The 16778-nt window shown below is 46.6% G+C and overlaps 2 protein-coding genes across 2 annotated transcripts in view; one reads left to right on the top strand and one right to left on the bottom strand.

The window, feature by feature from the left end:
* LOC135805860 (laminin-like protein epi-1) overlaps nucleotides 1–3442 on the top strand; it is a 90616-nt gene extending 87174 nt beyond the window's left edge. The window contains exon 64 of the mRNA XM_065319979.1: nucleotides 3030–3442. Within this exon, the coding sequence (XP_065176051.1) occupies nucleotides 3030–3166 (137 nt within the window). The 3' untranslated portion in view covers nucleotides 3167–3442. The remainder of the gene's footprint in view (nucleotides 1–3029) is intronic.
* The window catches only part of LOC135808174 (uncharacterized), a 77240-nt gene continuing 63850 nt past the window's right edge, over nucleotides 3389–16778 (bottom strand). The window contains exons 56-68 of the mRNA XM_065321330.1: nucleotides 14146–14318; nucleotides 13175–13226; nucleotides 12355–12545; nucleotides 11624–11668; nucleotides 9243–9331; nucleotides 7183–7326; nucleotides 6763–6843; nucleotides 6356–6463; nucleotides 5930–6027; nucleotides 5515–5582; nucleotides 5166–5231; nucleotides 4681–4875; nucleotides 3389–3763 (exon numbers count right to left, since the gene is read on the bottom strand). Coding sequence (XP_065177402.1) covers nucleotides 3593–3763; nucleotides 4681–4875; nucleotides 5166–5231; nucleotides 5515–5582; nucleotides 5930–6027; nucleotides 6356–6463; nucleotides 6763–6843; nucleotides 7183–7326; nucleotides 9243–9331; nucleotides 11624–11668; nucleotides 12355–12545; nucleotides 13175–13226; nucleotides 14146–14318 — 1481 coding nt within the window. The 3' untranslated portion in view covers nucleotides 3389–3592. The remainder of the gene's footprint in view (nucleotides 3764–4680; nucleotides 4876–5165; nucleotides 5232–5514; nucleotides 5583–5929; nucleotides 6028–6355; nucleotides 6464–6762; nucleotides 6844–7182; nucleotides 7327–9242; nucleotides 9332–11623; nucleotides 11669–12354; nucleotides 12546–13174; nucleotides 13227–14145; nucleotides 14319–16778) is intronic.

Below are 16778 nucleotides of genomic sequence, written 5' to 3'. Positions count from 1 at the left end.
GACCGGAGCAACTCTTGTTCGTACTCTCGAACAGACAGCAGCTGACCAGGCAGTCATTCACAGTAACAGTATGGTCTCTTGTCTCTGCGGCCGGTGTACCATCCCAGTCGAACTACTCCGGGCATTCGGTCCACATTGGTGCAGCCACCACTGCTGCTATGGCTAGTGCCCCCGACTCCTTCTTCCGAGTGGCAGGTCAGTGGAAAGAGCGATGCGTGTCTACGCTACATCCAGACTACAACAAGCGCATACCGCCAGCTATCATCCCGGCTTGCTGCCGTGCCATGGATGCCATGATCCCCAACTCGGGTGAGTAATGAGCTACTGAACTCTAGCTGCGCAATGCTTGCCTGTGCTGACATTAATTGACCCTTGCGGTGCGTCAATAGTGCTTAGCTAACGGAGTGCTGGTTTCATGGGTCCACTCTCACAACTGGTGTTATCTAGCTATTTGCTGCGGCTCTGCCTTGCGCTATATTACATCCATTTAGCATTGCAGCTCTACGTTGAGCTAACAGCAGCTCTACTTTGAGCTAACAGCAGCTCTACTTTGAGCTAACAGCAGCTCTACTTTGAGCTAACCGCAGCTCTACTTTGAGCTAACAGCAGCTCTACTTTGAGCTAACAGCAGCTCTACTTTGAGCTAACCGCAGCTCTACTTTGAGCTAACAGCAGCTCTACTTTGAGCTAACAGCAGCTCTACCTTGAGCTAACAGCAGCTCTACTTTGAGCTAACAGCAGCTCTACTTTGAGCTAACAGCAGCTCTACTTTGAGCTAACAGCAGCTCTACTTTGAGCTAACAGCAGCTCTACTTTGAGCTAATCGCAGCTCTACTTTGAGCTAACAGCAGCTCTACTTTGAGCTAACCGCAGCTCTACTTTGAGCTAACAGCAGCTCTACTTTGAGCTAACACCAGCTCTGCTCTGAGCTAACACCAGCTCTACTTTGAGCTTCAAACCAGTTGTTTCGAAACCAGCACTCCTCAATCCAAAGATGCCTCTTTGTTGACTTGTTTGTGTGAGGGATGGGGCTAATGGTGTACTATAGTCTGTTTCAAAAAGATTTACAATCAGGTTTGGGTCTTAAAAAGTATGAAGATAAGGGAAATTTGGACAACAAAGTACATAGAATGGCTTGTTAGGACACGGCAAATTGTTCTGTGAAGGTTTCAGAACAATTGGACCAACCGTTAAGGAGTTAGAATTTCGGCCAGGTTTCCGGCCTTTTCCCATGGTTTACAATTTGCCCAGGAAGCCAGTATCGATTTTTTATCAAAACCCACGATTTATCCTTTCCTTTTTGGCCTTGTGGTTATGAATGCTGTCTGCTGACCATGAAGTTGTGAGTTCAAATCCCAACCTATCCTCAAGTCAAACTTTTTTTTTTCATTGTTTTGGTGATCAAGCTGGTACAAGACAAAGAAGATGGCTTCACCAAACGACTTGTTGTTGGAGCTCGCGCTTCCTGCCGAACTGACTGACACTTGACTGGCTCACGCCATGTGAACACACCCACAACACTGCAATGGTGTGAGTGAATTATAATGGAAGTCATCGCGCAGTAGCTTTTTGAGATATATTTTTAGTATTTCAAGATCGCCAATTTATTTGAATTTAGCAGTCAACGCCGTCTTCTATCAGCGTTCACAAGCGTCTGCTTTTCTCAAAATGTCGTCGAAGTCACACGGATAGCTTTGCCAAGTCATGGCCTTGGGAATGAGTCCGTGTCGATGTCGTTTTCGTCACACGGTGAGTAAATTGCATCGCAGCTCAAAGAAACTATTTTGGTCACAAAACGGACCCATGCAGCTCGTCAACATTTACAACACTTTCGTTTCGACATGTCCTCTCTGACTCCATTGTCGATACGAGGAAGAACTCGTTTGTTGTAAACCAGACGTACATGACTGTGTCAACGTGAGTGAGTTGTCATTTTTCCTGCTTTCGCGCGGAATATTTCTTCGAGTTCACAGTGAGTTTTTCCAGGCAGCGCTCGAGTGCTCATACGGTAAGACGCCAAACTCCGCGGGCGATCGCCAGGATTGTAAATCTTTTTGAAACGGACTGTAGCTGTGCTAGTACTTGTTAGCAACAATCCGAACTAGCGCACACACTGCACTGCATTGCTTTGTACTGCATTCAAGACTGACGTCATGCGCTTTGTTTTGCTGCGTAATCACAAATGGCACCAGCCCATTTTTGCGGAAAAGAAAAACAAATCTTGCTTGCCCTGTTGTGCTCTTCCAGACAACGGATCGTGCTTCAGCAGTGTTTCTTTTCCCACCATCCCTCCCTATCCAACTTATTCACACCATCATAATATTATCGTACCCACTAACCGGGTCCACTCTCACAACTGGTGTTATCTAGCTATTTGCTGCGGCTCTGCCTTGCGCTATATTACATCCATTTAGCATTGCAGCTCTACGTTGAGCTAACAGCAGCTCTACTTTGAGCTAACAGCAGCTCTACTTTGAGCTAACAGCAGCTCTACTTTGAGCTAACCGCAGCTCTACTTTGAGCTAACAGCAGCTCTACTTTGAGCTAACAGCAGCTCTACTTTGAGCTAACCGCAGCTCTACTTTGAGCTAACAGCAGCTCTACTTTGAGCTAACAGCAGCTCTACCTTGAGCTAACAGCAGCTCTACTTTGAGCTAACAGCAGCTCTACTTTGAGCTAACAGCAGCTCTACTTTGAGCTAACAGCAGCTCTACTTTGAGCTAACAGCAGCTCTACTTTGAGCTAATCGCAGCTCTACTTTGAGCTAACAGCAGCTCTACTTTGAGCTAACCGCAGCTCTACTTTGAGCTAACAGCAGCTCTACTTTGAGCTAACACCAGCTCTGCTCTGAGCTAACACCAGCTCTACTTTGAGCTTCAAACCAGTTGTTTCGAAACCAGCACTCCTCAATCCAAAGATGCCTCTTTGTTGACTTGTTTGTGTGAGGGATGGGGCTAACGGCTAGAATAGTATGTATATACTATATATATGTTCCTGTCTTCCTGTGCTCCAATGTGTGTGTTGCGTAGATGCCGGTACATACACAGCATTCAATGGATGTCTACGTGATGTTGACGTGGGCACTACACGGTACTCACCCGCAGCACCCAGTGCCACTACTACACAGACCAACGTCAATCAGGGAAGTTGCCATATCCTGGAGTAGTCGGGAGTGACAGGCCCCGCGTGGCAATGAAAGATTCATGCTGTGACGTTCCAACCCTAGCTTAGCTTACTTTTGCATTTCTTGTCCACTAGAATGTTTTTGTTCACACTCAGCATGTTCCCTTTCCTGCTTACATAGCTATACTTTTACCAGACATTCTTCTTACCAATGAGTTCTAGCCCACTAAATCCCTTTGTTATCTTTTCACCATTGCAATTAGGGTAGAAAACATCACTGATCATTGCTTTGGAAAATAAATTAAAACTCTCACCTTCACGCGGCAAAGGAAGGTCTGGTGTTGGTATGGGTAAATCAAGGCAATTCGAGGAGTACCGTACCAGGGTATATAGAAATTAAACACAATCCTACAACCAAAGACATGAGAGAGTGCATTACAATTTAGGGGAGAGGTCTCAACAAATTCATTTATAGCTCAATGTGAGTTTCAAGTTCTTCTTCGAGTTGTTCAAATTCATCATGCAGATCGGAGTCAGGTCTTGCGGAGTCCGTAGCTGTAGATGGGTCGATTTGAACGTTGCGTCGCTTGCGGGCATCTCGGTCAGCAGTGGGCAGCGCAGCTGTTACATCAAGGTAGCTCTGTATCCAATAACACACACACGCACATGCACATGCACACACGCACACACACACAAACACACACACACACACACACACACATACACACACATGTACACACATGTGCATGCATGCACACACATAGAGTCATAGAACAGCAGCATGACATATCCAAACATGCTAACATCCGAACAGTACACAGTGAAACCTCGTTAAGAAGAACACTGATAAAACAAACTTTCGCTTAAGAAGAACTAGTATTTGTAACTCTATTGGATAAATCACTGTGTATTCACTGGGTATAAGATATGGAAAAGAAGAACTCCCGTTATTGTGAACAAATCCCGTCAGTCCCTTGGTGTTCGTCCTAAAGAGGTTTGACTGTAATACCAATATTAGAACAGCATGGCTCAGCGAACAACAGTCCATGGCCATGACGTATTGTATTGGGTTGACCAACACAGCGTACTGATGCAACTGCTTCTTGTCGACGACGCATATCATGTATACTCTGGGCAGTGGGCACAATGATCAAGTGCATAAGTATTGCTTCTTTGAACTAGGGAGGGTTTAAGGTTCATAATGTAGTGGGTAGCCGAGTGGAGGAACGACAATCAACACAAATTAAATTTAATCGAACTGTCTCAGGTACACACCTGGATTACATGTAAAAAGGCAAGAAAGAGAAGCGGCAATAAAGGAACTTTCTCCGGTGCACACCTGGAGGTCAGAACAGCTCTTCTGCTCGGCTCTGTTGTTGTTGCAGTTTTAGAAATCAGAAATCAGTTGTTGTGTAGAAATCAGTGAAGCGCAGCAGCTTTTATAGGGCGACAGACTCCATACGTTAACGTACGGGGATACGCTAAATATACGCTACAGTAGTAGACAGCTACAGTTCAGTACTAGTAAGGCAGGGATACTACAATAACACCACTCACCGCATATCTGCTTGTACTCCCGTACGCTAAGGCATGGAGGGTGTTATCACTGGAGTCCTTCACAATGGGACCTGTCTCACCATCAAACGTGTACTGAGCACGCAGTGTGGACAGGCCGGACAGTCCTTCCAAACTGCCTTTCAGTCTGTACGGCTGTAGATCAGCACTGCTCTTGGCGTCTCCCCAGAATCTCACCTGCAGTGGCAACAGGTCAAATAGGCAAGAAAGGCGGACATGGTCAGCTTGCTCATTGTTAGGACCTCAGTATAGAGATGAATATTATAGGGGTGGAATGACTTCATTCAAATGATTCAATTGCTTACAGCTTCCACATAATAATGAGCATGCTCGGTTGACTAAAAATATGGGAATACTTTCCGTGTTACAACAGCAGAAATTAATTTGTGAAAAAATACGGTGCCGTCTCCTTACAAACTAGATCATCACGGGGTGTGACTGGAGAATTGAATGCAATGTGTACTGACCTCCTCCATTTCTCCATGGAAAACATTGGCAGCCACGTCTCTACCCAGGTACAGGCGATCAGAACCCTGCAGTGTGAACAGAGCAGTATAATACATGTTCTGTGTTCACAATCAAAACATGTTGATGTGTGTCAACAAATGAACAGTAATGCCCATGTGTAAGACTGGCCAGATACCGAGAATACACACATCCACCAGGACAAGAGTTGATGGTGCTGTGTGCTGTGTGTGTTTACAGTGGATGTGGCATACGGTATAACTTACAAGCCAATAGCAGAAGGCTGTATGTAGTGTTCCGGCAGCTAGAGAGATTGGATGTATTCATGCCCCATGGCTGAATCAAACTCACCTTGAAAGCTGTGGCTGCTGTCACAGTTACTGTCGAGGCGAAATTGATAGTTAGTGACAAGGCACCACCTTTTACACCAGGCACAGAACAATTTAAAACATCACAACGCCATTTACGGCCAGAGCAATGCATTGAAACACTGCAACGGAATAAAGCCAAGTGCTAATCGTCAGATATTCCAAGTATGGAGTCAGAAAGGTGAACTCTAACCCTTTGGTGCCTGACTGAGCATGCACTGCGCACCATGTGCACGATCGCGTAGATCCAAACTGGAATATTTCAAATGCAACCGCACAACCTTCTCTATAGGTGTGGATAGCCCAGCCACTCTCTGCGAACAGAAATTAGGCATCTCAGATGTACGAGACCAGCTCTGCGATCGTTTTTAGTAAAATGATGAACAATTTGAACATACCATTGATACTGTTTGCGAGCGCACAATGTGACCACTGGCCAAAGGGCACCGCCGCTGTCGACTGTATGGTAGCGTTCCCTAGTGTTGCTGTTATCACACTGCAGAACAAAGTGCAAACAGCACAAGCTCAGATCACGCAACACTAAGACATTGACTATCCTATCATAACGGTATTCCACTGCAGTATGCAGGAACGTCCCCCACATGCAGCAATCAACGTTAGAAACATGTAGCAAAGTATTGCACAAAGAAAAGTTGTCGTCTTGCAAGAGCACTCAACCCACGAAAAAGAGTCTGCGACACAAGTTCACTATGGCCGGAAAGTTTGATCTGTTGTAACTCTGAGTTTCCTAGCCACGGTGATATCGAGTGGAAGCAATGAGATAACACAGTATACTAACACAGGAAATCCAGCTCATAACTTACCCGGCTAGGCTCATAGTGATGGTAAGGCTACCATCAGGAGAGGAGACAATGGGAAGAGGTGCATCATACTTGCGTCCAACCGGGCGTAACCATAGCTCAATTGTAAAGCTGCAGAACAGAGCAGCCAACGATGGGAAGAGTTGTCAAGAGTCAAGAGTCGTCAAGAAACCAGAACGTGATAACTAAACTAGACAGATTTAGGTGTCAACAACCGCTTTCCAGCTTGGACTTCGGTGAAAATCCTTCAGCACCCAAAGCCCCACCCCCCCCCCCCCCACCCCACACACACACACAGTGAAAACACTGGCATGAAGAAATGAGCTACATACTGACTGAGGGTTTAGCTACACACTGACCGAGGGTTTAGCTACATACTGACCGAGGGTTTAGGTGAAGTTACAACATACCTTTGTGACAATGCCAATGCTGTGGCACTGGGTAAATGGACAAAATCATCCACACCGTCAAAATGAAGTGCATAGTTGAACCTGCAATACAGCAAAGAGAAAACTGATTCAACAATCTGCATCTTGAACCACTAGAATAAGAATTGTGGAAAACCAAACCTTAAAGTAACTTCTATTTTAAAGTCGAGAGAAATGATATAGTGGCCAACCGCAATTTTATACCCATTGGACTAGTCCTAATAACAGTACACGTATGTGTATGATCATGCCATGCCGCAGCGTCATAACATGTGACAAAATCTGGAAAATCAAAACTGGAAAATCAAAATCTGGATGTATTCAATAACAAAGCTGAATCAAGTCAAGGCACAAATGAAAACCATGAAGACCAGCACCATAACTATCGGGTCTAGGACTCACTTTTCTGCACAAGAAACTGAGAGGTTGCTCCAAGTGGTATCCGCTTGCCAAAACGAAAACAATCCCAGTCGCCCTCCCCTGTAGTCACCGTCGCTGATGCTGCCGCTGTCCAGTATCAAATGTGATGCATTGCGAACCACAATCCTGTACACACACACACACATTCACGCAAACATGCGTGCACACAAGCACACACACACACACACACACACACACACACACACACACACACACACACACACACACACACACACACACACACACACACACACACACACACACACACACACACACACACACACACACACACACACACACACACACACACACACACACACACACACACACACACACACACACACACACACACACACACACACACACACACACACACACACACACACACACACACACACACACACACACACACACACACACACACACACACACACACACACACACACACACACACACACACACACACACACACACACACACACACACACACACACACACACACACACACACACACACACACACACACACACACACACACACACACACACACACACACACACACACACACACACACACACACACACACACACACACACACACACACACACACACACACACACACACACACACACACACACACACACACACACACACACACACACACACACACACACACACACACACACACACACACACACACACACACACACACACACACACACACACACACACACACACACACACACACACACACACACACACACACACACACACACACACACACACACACACACACACACACACACACACACACACACACACACACACACACACACACACACACACACACACACACACACACACACACACACACACACACACACACACACACACACACACACACACACACACACACACACACACACACACACACACACACACACACACACACACACACACACACACACACACACACACACACACACACACACACACACACACACACACACACACACACACACACACACACACACACACACACACACACACACACACACACACACACACACACACACACACACACACACACACACACACACACACACACACACACACACACACACACACACACACACACACACACACACACACACACACACACACACACACACACACACACACACACACACACACACACACACACACACACACACACACACACACACACACACACACACACACACACACACACACACACACACACACACACACACACACACACACACACACACACACACACACACACACACACACACACACACACACACACACACACACACACACACACACACACACACACACACACACACACACACACACACACACACACACACACACACACACACACACACACACACACACACACACACACACACACACACACACACACACACACACACACACACACACACACACACACACACACACACACACAATGTAAGTTGACACTGTAAATATACAAAATTTCGGCGCTGCAAAATTTCGGCACTTCACGATTTTTGACATTTCGGCGGCGATTTATTTTCGGCGTGGGGTAGAGGGCATGGTATAGTGCGACAGATGCTGTGAAAAATTTCATCGGCGTTTTAATTTAGGCGTTTTGGGTCGGTGCCGAATATAGCCGAAATTAAATAGCTGCCGAAAATTTGTATATTTACAGTACCTCATTGTATAGCGAGCATAGTGAGCTCCATAGTGTTGAATGTACGAGATAGCTCAACATGTCTCAACATGTCTCAACATGGGGAATGAATCACACCTTTGTAAATGGAAGATAAAGAAGCTGATGCACCCATCGTAGCTCCACATTTCAAAGATCGAGTTTGTAGGCCATAGTGGTACCAGTGGGTAGAGGTTAGACATCGGGTAGCTTGCAGAGAGAGAGAGAGAGAGTGGAGGCATCCCTGGTTGTCTACAAAATAAGCCACATGTCACAGAGCAACATTACGAGGCCGTGTGGTCTATCAATTTGTGTAACGTACCGGATGTGCCCGCGGTCTGGTCGGTGTTGAATAACCCAGCTGTAGGTGACATGCGGTAGCCAGCCATATCCTGTCTTATCTTCATAGATCTGAACAGGGAATAAGCCAAGGTAAGTATGTATAGCAAATCTATAGTGAACCAGTTCAGTATAGCATACCTCAAGGAACTTAGAAGTTGGGACTTCGGCGGTATTAGTAATGAAGTTGGTTGTTCCACATAAGTGGTGCTTTTCAGGCACAATCTTCCTTAGCCTACTCAAGCTCAACTGATGAGGGGTGAATTTCCCGAAACACTGTGTATTGAACAGGGAGTGGTGCTTTCTTGCAGGTCGTGAGTCTGTCAAGTGTCAAGTTTGGCAGGAAGCGTGTGTGCCTCATTGGAACAACCAACTTCATACCTCTAAGGGACGTCAAAATCTGTAGTTTATACTTTATAGCAAAGGTACTCGTTATCCACAGGGGCGTACACCGCTCGCCTCCAGGAGTGGTTCCCATGCCACCTGATCAACCAACATTCCACACGCTAGTGCTCTTATACGTATCAGACGGAGTTTCTGCATGAACTGCTGGATAATGTCACTGCTATGATTTAAAAAGGACTCAACTTTGCCAAGGCATGTTTATTATAGATGTTTTGTTCAGCAGGACGATTGCATGCAGTCTTGAGTCGGGTTATATTCTCGAGAGGACTGCGGTAAAGCTGCCCAAGCTTCGAATCATCTGGAGCAAACATCACACAGGGGCAAGCAGAAGCCACCATGGCATGCCGGTCAAAAGACTACCCAGGGAAACTCCTCCAACCAGGATAGTTGAAAGCGCTGTTTGCCATCCGTCTGGGCACGCACAGGAAACGAAATCCTTCGCCTTCGTTGGTGCACAATGATTATCGATGACGGAAATTTTTTCCATGTCCAGCATATTTCGGCGGAATCAGGGATTACACAGTGGAAGTACACTTTCAGAATATCCTTTTCAACACACTCCAATGTCACTGAAGTAAGTCTTGGATGATCCAGCTGCTTCCAACAACGGTCGCTCTACAGCTTCGCCGACGATTCCGTACTCTGTGCTGCTCGTTGCAGACTCCATTTGGAAGTCAGGTGCGTCCGCAATCTCATCTACTAGTATCGCTTGACCTTCGTCACTGGCTACACGCTTTGCCTCCTGCTCTAAATAGCTCTGAATAGAGCGCTGGCCCTCTGGATGCCGACGCTTCATTTTTCTTTTTCACAAAGCGAAAGCATCGTCAAAAACGTAACCAACTTTGTCAAAACAAATTGACAAGGAAATGACTCTGAGATCGAGGAATCGATGTAACTCGTATGTAGAGACTTTGTTGTACCCAGTAAGGGGCCGTCCGTAAATATCGATGTTTTTTTAGAGACGATATTGGTGCTTCTCTCCCTTGACCCCCCCCCTCCCCCCAGAAGACGCACATGTACATCTAGATCATGGAATCAATATTTTTGGATGCTCATTTTTTCAAATCCTTGTTCAGACAGTGAAGACTGGAAACTCTTGTGGAGTTAGTCCGTGTTTGTTCGCACTGCCTCTACGTCTTGAAAAAGGTCTCCTGCAGGCATCGTTCGGCCGATTTTCACAATCAATAGCTCATTCTTTTGCTCTTGAAATTCGCCATGGGCGTACAGCTTCCAAATTTTGATTTTGTTCTTGTGTCGCGAGTTTTAGCTCCGCGAACGGAAGCTGGTTTCACATTTCTTGTATAGCCATTTAGACGTCCGCGTGCAGGGATCGGCGAAACTTCAGATATTTACATCGATATTTTTCTGATGCTCGAAAAGACGCACATGGCTCAAACCCCCTCCCCCCCCAGACGCACCAATATCGTCTCTAAAAAAACATCGATATTTACGGACGGCCCCTAAGTAACGTTAGTTCAGTAGATCTACGCTGTGTCACAAAAATGCCCCAGCAGCACTTTCACACCTCGTACCTGGGCGATACGAGCATCCTCGGACCGCCAGGCGGACTGCAGGCGCCTAGCGCCTAAGTATGCATGCACTGCACGGTGGGCCTGGATCTAAACATTCTCCGTAGATCTACCCACATCAAAAAAATTTTACTGGTTCCCAGGCATCCCGGGAACCGCCCTATGTACGCCCCTGATCCATGGTCAACTGACTGATCGAGTAGAATGCGGGGGGGGGGGGGGGGGGCTCAAGAACAGTACTCTGTATCCCACAGTATGTTACAGCATCCAGTGCTGTGTTTGTTATGCTGAAGTTTCACCATACACTATGCATATCATCCTGATCATTGTTGACTGCATACACAAATATACAGTGCGATCGACACGCATGCCTGCACGCAAAACACACGCACATACACACAGGTAGCAACACACGTCTTGTGTGTCTTACCGAGCTGTTTCCTAACCATGTCTCCAGCTCGGTGGATGGACTTTTCTGCACAGATATGAATACAGCGCATGAAGAAACCCATAAATTAGTCAGCTACGCCCACTCTAGGCTACCAACCATGATGTGTGCACATCTTAGCACAAATAGCATAACATCAGTACAGTAAAATCAATCACTCAGTCACTCCACTTTCTCTTCTCAACAATACAACAAGTCACATTAGAGTCAGTCAGATCCACATCTGCGAGAACACCACTAGCACAAGGATGATCATAACAATGCCAGTCACAACGATATCTTACGTATGTGTACATCGCATCGACTTGGAATTCACTAAAAAGTAGGGCGGCAACGGGTAGGGGTTTGGTCGGGTAACGAGTTCGAGTATTTCTATCCGGGTAGCATGGGTACCCTATCGGGAATTATTGACATAGTTTGTAAAGTGAGTGTGACTTGCTCTACACAGAAAGTGTCTAGTAAGCACGTGCCCATGCTGTTTACATTGCACCGTTGCGAAAACACCGCACTCAAACTACCCGATCGCGTTCTCAGGAGCAAACTGCTACCCGAATACCCGCTCGAATTACGAGCAGCACGGGTACCCTACTAACCGATGACACCCCTACTACTACTACTACTACTACTAAAAAGCACGGTGGGTTTCGGTTCATTTCTTCAGCGATCTGTTAGTCATGGAAAACAGAAGTGAATTTTGAAAGGAGAAAACCTACCAGGAGTTGCCAGTAGGGCTTGGATATAGCACTGGGTAGATCTAGGAAGCTCTCGGCCGTTCTCTTCCACTGAAGGAGATAGAAACGTGACGTGCTTTGGAAGGAAAAGACGAACCCAAAGAAGTCATTCTCCTCCGAGTTCTGGACGTGCACCGTTCCGGAGAAATCCACAGAGCCAAGACGTGGCGGCGCTGAGCAAACACAAAGTGGAATAGAAACACAAGCATGTCCTGTTCATGCTAACTTGCAGCACGCAACAGCCGGTGGTGACTGTCTCCTAGTACTAAGACGTCTTATGTAGAACATAACCGCTATCTAGAGTTGTCCTTGGCACTTTGCATGGCTCTGCACAACTATGGATCAGTACTCTATTTACTGCTGCAGGTCTACAGCAGGGAAATGTATCTCTGGTTGCAGTCAGGAACACTATGTTCAGTGCAGTGTGTTATCCTCCTTGTGATAATGTGATCATGATGCTGTCATCATCATACCAGCTGATCCAGCTGAAACTGTACATGTGATGTGTGACTGCAGCATAACAACTTACTGTTCTACGTACACTCTGCATACACTGCACACTGCACACTGCATACACTGCATACACTGCGCACTGCGCACTGCGCACTGCGCACTGGACACTGCGCACTGCACTGCGCACTGCACACTGCGCACTGCACACTGCACACTGCACACTGTACACTGCACACTGCGCACTGCACACTGCACACTGCATACTGCACACTGAGCACTGTGTAAGCCGGTATAGGCATAGATTACTATGGTTACCTTTGCCATCATGCATACCCATCCAATCTCTTACCAAGCAAGATGATCGGTGCAGAACTCTGTGATGTAAGAGTCACCGTTGAACCCTGGGGAACAGCGGCAAGAAAGCGGAAACACACACACACACACACACACACACACACACACAAACACACACACACGCACGCGCGCACAGTGTGTAGCTGTAAGTAGATAGTGATCATCGTGCTGTACTCTGAGCAATGTCATCCTGTATGGTAACAAGAGTACATGAAAACCAGAGTGTGCAGCTTGGGGCCTTTTCTACTATGGGTGTCTGTCATGGCGGAATTCCGTGATTACATCATATTTGGCGCAGATCTGAGGCGGGAAATGGCGTAGTGCGTACAACTGAGCTGCAGTTGTGCAGAAAGAGACCTGCTTGAATCCTGCTTTGTACGCACTACATCACTAAAATGATGTAATCACGGAATTCCGCCGTGACAGCAACCCGTCCGAGCTGCACACTCTGGTTTTCATGCACTAGATGGCATCTAGCTCAGTGTGCGGCTGTGAGTATATAGTGATCTTCTGACTCTCAGCAGTGTCATTCTACATGGTAACGGTATCTATAGTGCAGGCAACTGAAATCTGACCCCTGATTTTTCGTGTTTGAGCGCAGCACCGATTCTAGCGGTCTCTATTTCGTAGTGTTACAAGTGTGTGCTGGGTGTTTGCAATGTCAGCGCACTGAGTTGGGGTCGGATTTCAGTTACCAGCGCTGTAAGTCAGTGAGCACACTGTGACTACGACATGTACTACTCCTGTCCACACAAAGTGACTCACAGACTCACCGCCATGAATACCAAGCTCATGATGACAGACTGCCCAGTTGCATCCCTGATGTAGAATCTGCCCCTCTGTCGTGTTCAGTGCACCTGCAGATGTGCATGCGTCTCCTGTCTCCTGTGATGGGTGTACATAAGTTCCATGGTGCATGGTATCCTGTACGCCGGGAACGATGCATGGGTCCCTACTCGCACATACCTGGGGAGTGACGTGCCACTTTACGTCCGCCATGCTTTCCACTGGAATGGAGATGTTCAGCAACACGGACATGTTCCCACTCTGAACTGTACGCATAAAGGGACAGGCATCCTGCGCGTTGTTGACCCCATCACCATCATAGTCATTTCTGCATGCATCCCCAATGCCATTGCCTGCATGGACAGAGGAAAGAAGGAGACATAGCGGTATGAGGACTAGCGCTACACTGGTTTCGGTAGTGTTGGCCAGGATGGCTAGTCTCAAAATATCCTTAGTCACTACACTACAACAAACACAGAATTATTTTGGAACACTGCTAGCCCTTCACCCGTCTACCAATGTTATAAGAGAACCGATACTATACGAGTAGCGTAGTATCGTCTTGTTTGGCCTGCATTTGTTTGTGCGTTTTGTTGCTAGAAGACAGCTAAAATGGCGCTATACACGTAACTGAGGTCCAAGGCCTTCCGAGGGTGTACAAAAACTATCATACTTAACATAGGATTTTTGCAATTTCAATCGACTGACGTTCACTGAACCGGAAAAGATGACCATCCACCATGGGATTTCGCGAGTGTGAGTGGCGGAGAAGCTGAAAATTCACTCCCACTCGCCGTCATTGACCCATAAGAGGTCATAGAGCGATAAGAGGCCATGGATCCATAAGAGTTCGTGGATGCCTGGAAATACCAACACTAAGCAGTGGCGGTAGTATCTCAGAATCCGAATACAACTAATTACACATTGTATAATAATATGATGTTGTAGTACACACTCGCTCTTCCTAGTCACTCCACTGAACTGGGTGACTAGGTAGTATGAACGGCTTGAAATAAAGAAAGTGGGGTACCTATCCCCTTAGGTTTACATTCCTTTCTCTCCAATCTTTATACCCCTGGGCCGGGCTTTATTGCCCCTGGGCCGGGCTTTATTGCCCCTGGGCCGGGCTTTATTGGAGCTGCATCTGTGCCTTGATCCTTGAGGGCGGTGGCGTTATTACGGGTGCGGAAACTCAGCCTCCAGCCCAGTCTCACGCGAACCGTGATTTTTTTATGACAGAGATGTAGTAGACGGACTTTCTACCGTATCATACCGTATGTACCGCATATCGATAGATTTACCATATCGTATATAGTACGTTATTTTGTGTACGTCGTGTGTACATCATGTTGGCGCATGCGCGTGTTGCTGTAGTATGAAAAGCAGTCTTCGTCTTGAGTTCGTCTTGTCTAGTTGTGTTTCGTCGTCGTGTCAATAAACAGTCTTCTAAATGTAGTTATCGTCGTCCCTTGGAATAAGTGTGGAGATGGCACGGGACTGGGAGCAGGTGGAGAAAGGCCAGTTACTACATTGGTGGCAGCGGTGATGGAACTTTGTTGTCAACATCAACTTCTGGATTCGTCCTGCGTGGCCTTCGCTCCCAGTTTCCGATGTCATCTCCAGTCGTCCTATCTTCAGAGCACCAAGAAGTTCGTCCGTCGTCTTCGTCCTGCATCATTCGTCTCGCCCGTCTCTTGTCAATTGTCGTCACTGGTGGTCCTGGACATGACGTAAAACTGTGCCCAGAAGAAAAGGAAAAGAAAAAGAAGGATGGATGGTCCCGGACACGACGTAAAACTGTGCCCAGAAGTGAGGATGTCGACGCTGAGCAGCGCTCCTTGAGATGGCGGACGACATGGTAGACGGCGTGAGTTTTGTATTTGCTGTTCTCCTCAATTTTTCGTTTATTTATCAGTTGCTTTCCTCGAGGACGAGGGTCATTTTCTTATTTGCTCTTCATCCGAGATGATGAGTACTAAAGCCGCTTCCACAGATCGCAGCTCGTGGGTTTTACTTTATTACTCTCTTCTTATTATTTTGTCCTCTTACATTTTAGAATTTTTGCGTGGTTGGTGAGGTGGCGCGAGTGTGATGTGGTATGCATTTCCCACGATTGTGTTCCAGCGCGTGAGCTGAATGTCTGGTTGGTGGGCAGACAGAGTTTTTGTGTTTTATCAGGTCCTGCGTGAATGGCAGATGGTCTCTGGCTGCTGTGTTTTGCTGCGATACATTTTTGCGTGATTGGTGTGGTATGCTCGCGTGGCTAGTGTGATCTATTTTTCTTCTGTTATTATTTTTTTGAATCAGGAACGATTCAGCCTTTTGAGGAGGCAGCAGTGTATACATTAATTTTTGTGTTATGTTCTTGTTTGTTTTCCGAGGACGGAAAATTATTTGAGAGGAGAGCAGTGTAGTAGACGGACTTTCTACCGTATCATACCGTATGTACCGCATATCGATAGATTTACCATATCGTATATAGTACGTTATTTTGTGTACGTCGTGTGTACATCATGTTGGCGCATGCGCGTGTTGCTGTAGTATGAAAAGCAGTCTTCGTCTTGAGTTCGTCTTATCTAGTTGTGTTTCGTCGTCGTGTCAATAAACAGTCTTCTAAATGTAGTTATCGTCGTCCCTTGGAATAAGTGTGGAGATGGCACGGGACTGGGAGCAGGTGGAGAAAGGCCAGTTACTACAAGAGAATTATGAAATACTGGCTGTAGCGGAGCTTTTGTACACTTAAATACGTGCAATACATGTGGTGAAAGATCAGCACTTTTCTCCGCTGCCGCGTCAAAGTGCACACGAATGTA

Source organism: Sycon ciliatum, chromosome 1, assembly GCF_964019385.1.
Source record: "Sycon ciliatum chromosome 1, ocSycCili1.1, whole genome shotgun sequence".
Taxonomy (NCBI): domain Eukaryota; kingdom Metazoa; phylum Porifera; class Calcarea; order Leucosolenida; family Sycettidae; genus Sycon; species Sycon ciliatum.
Note: the sequence above shows the minus strand (reverse complement) of the source record. Positions and strands in the feature narration are given on the sequence as shown.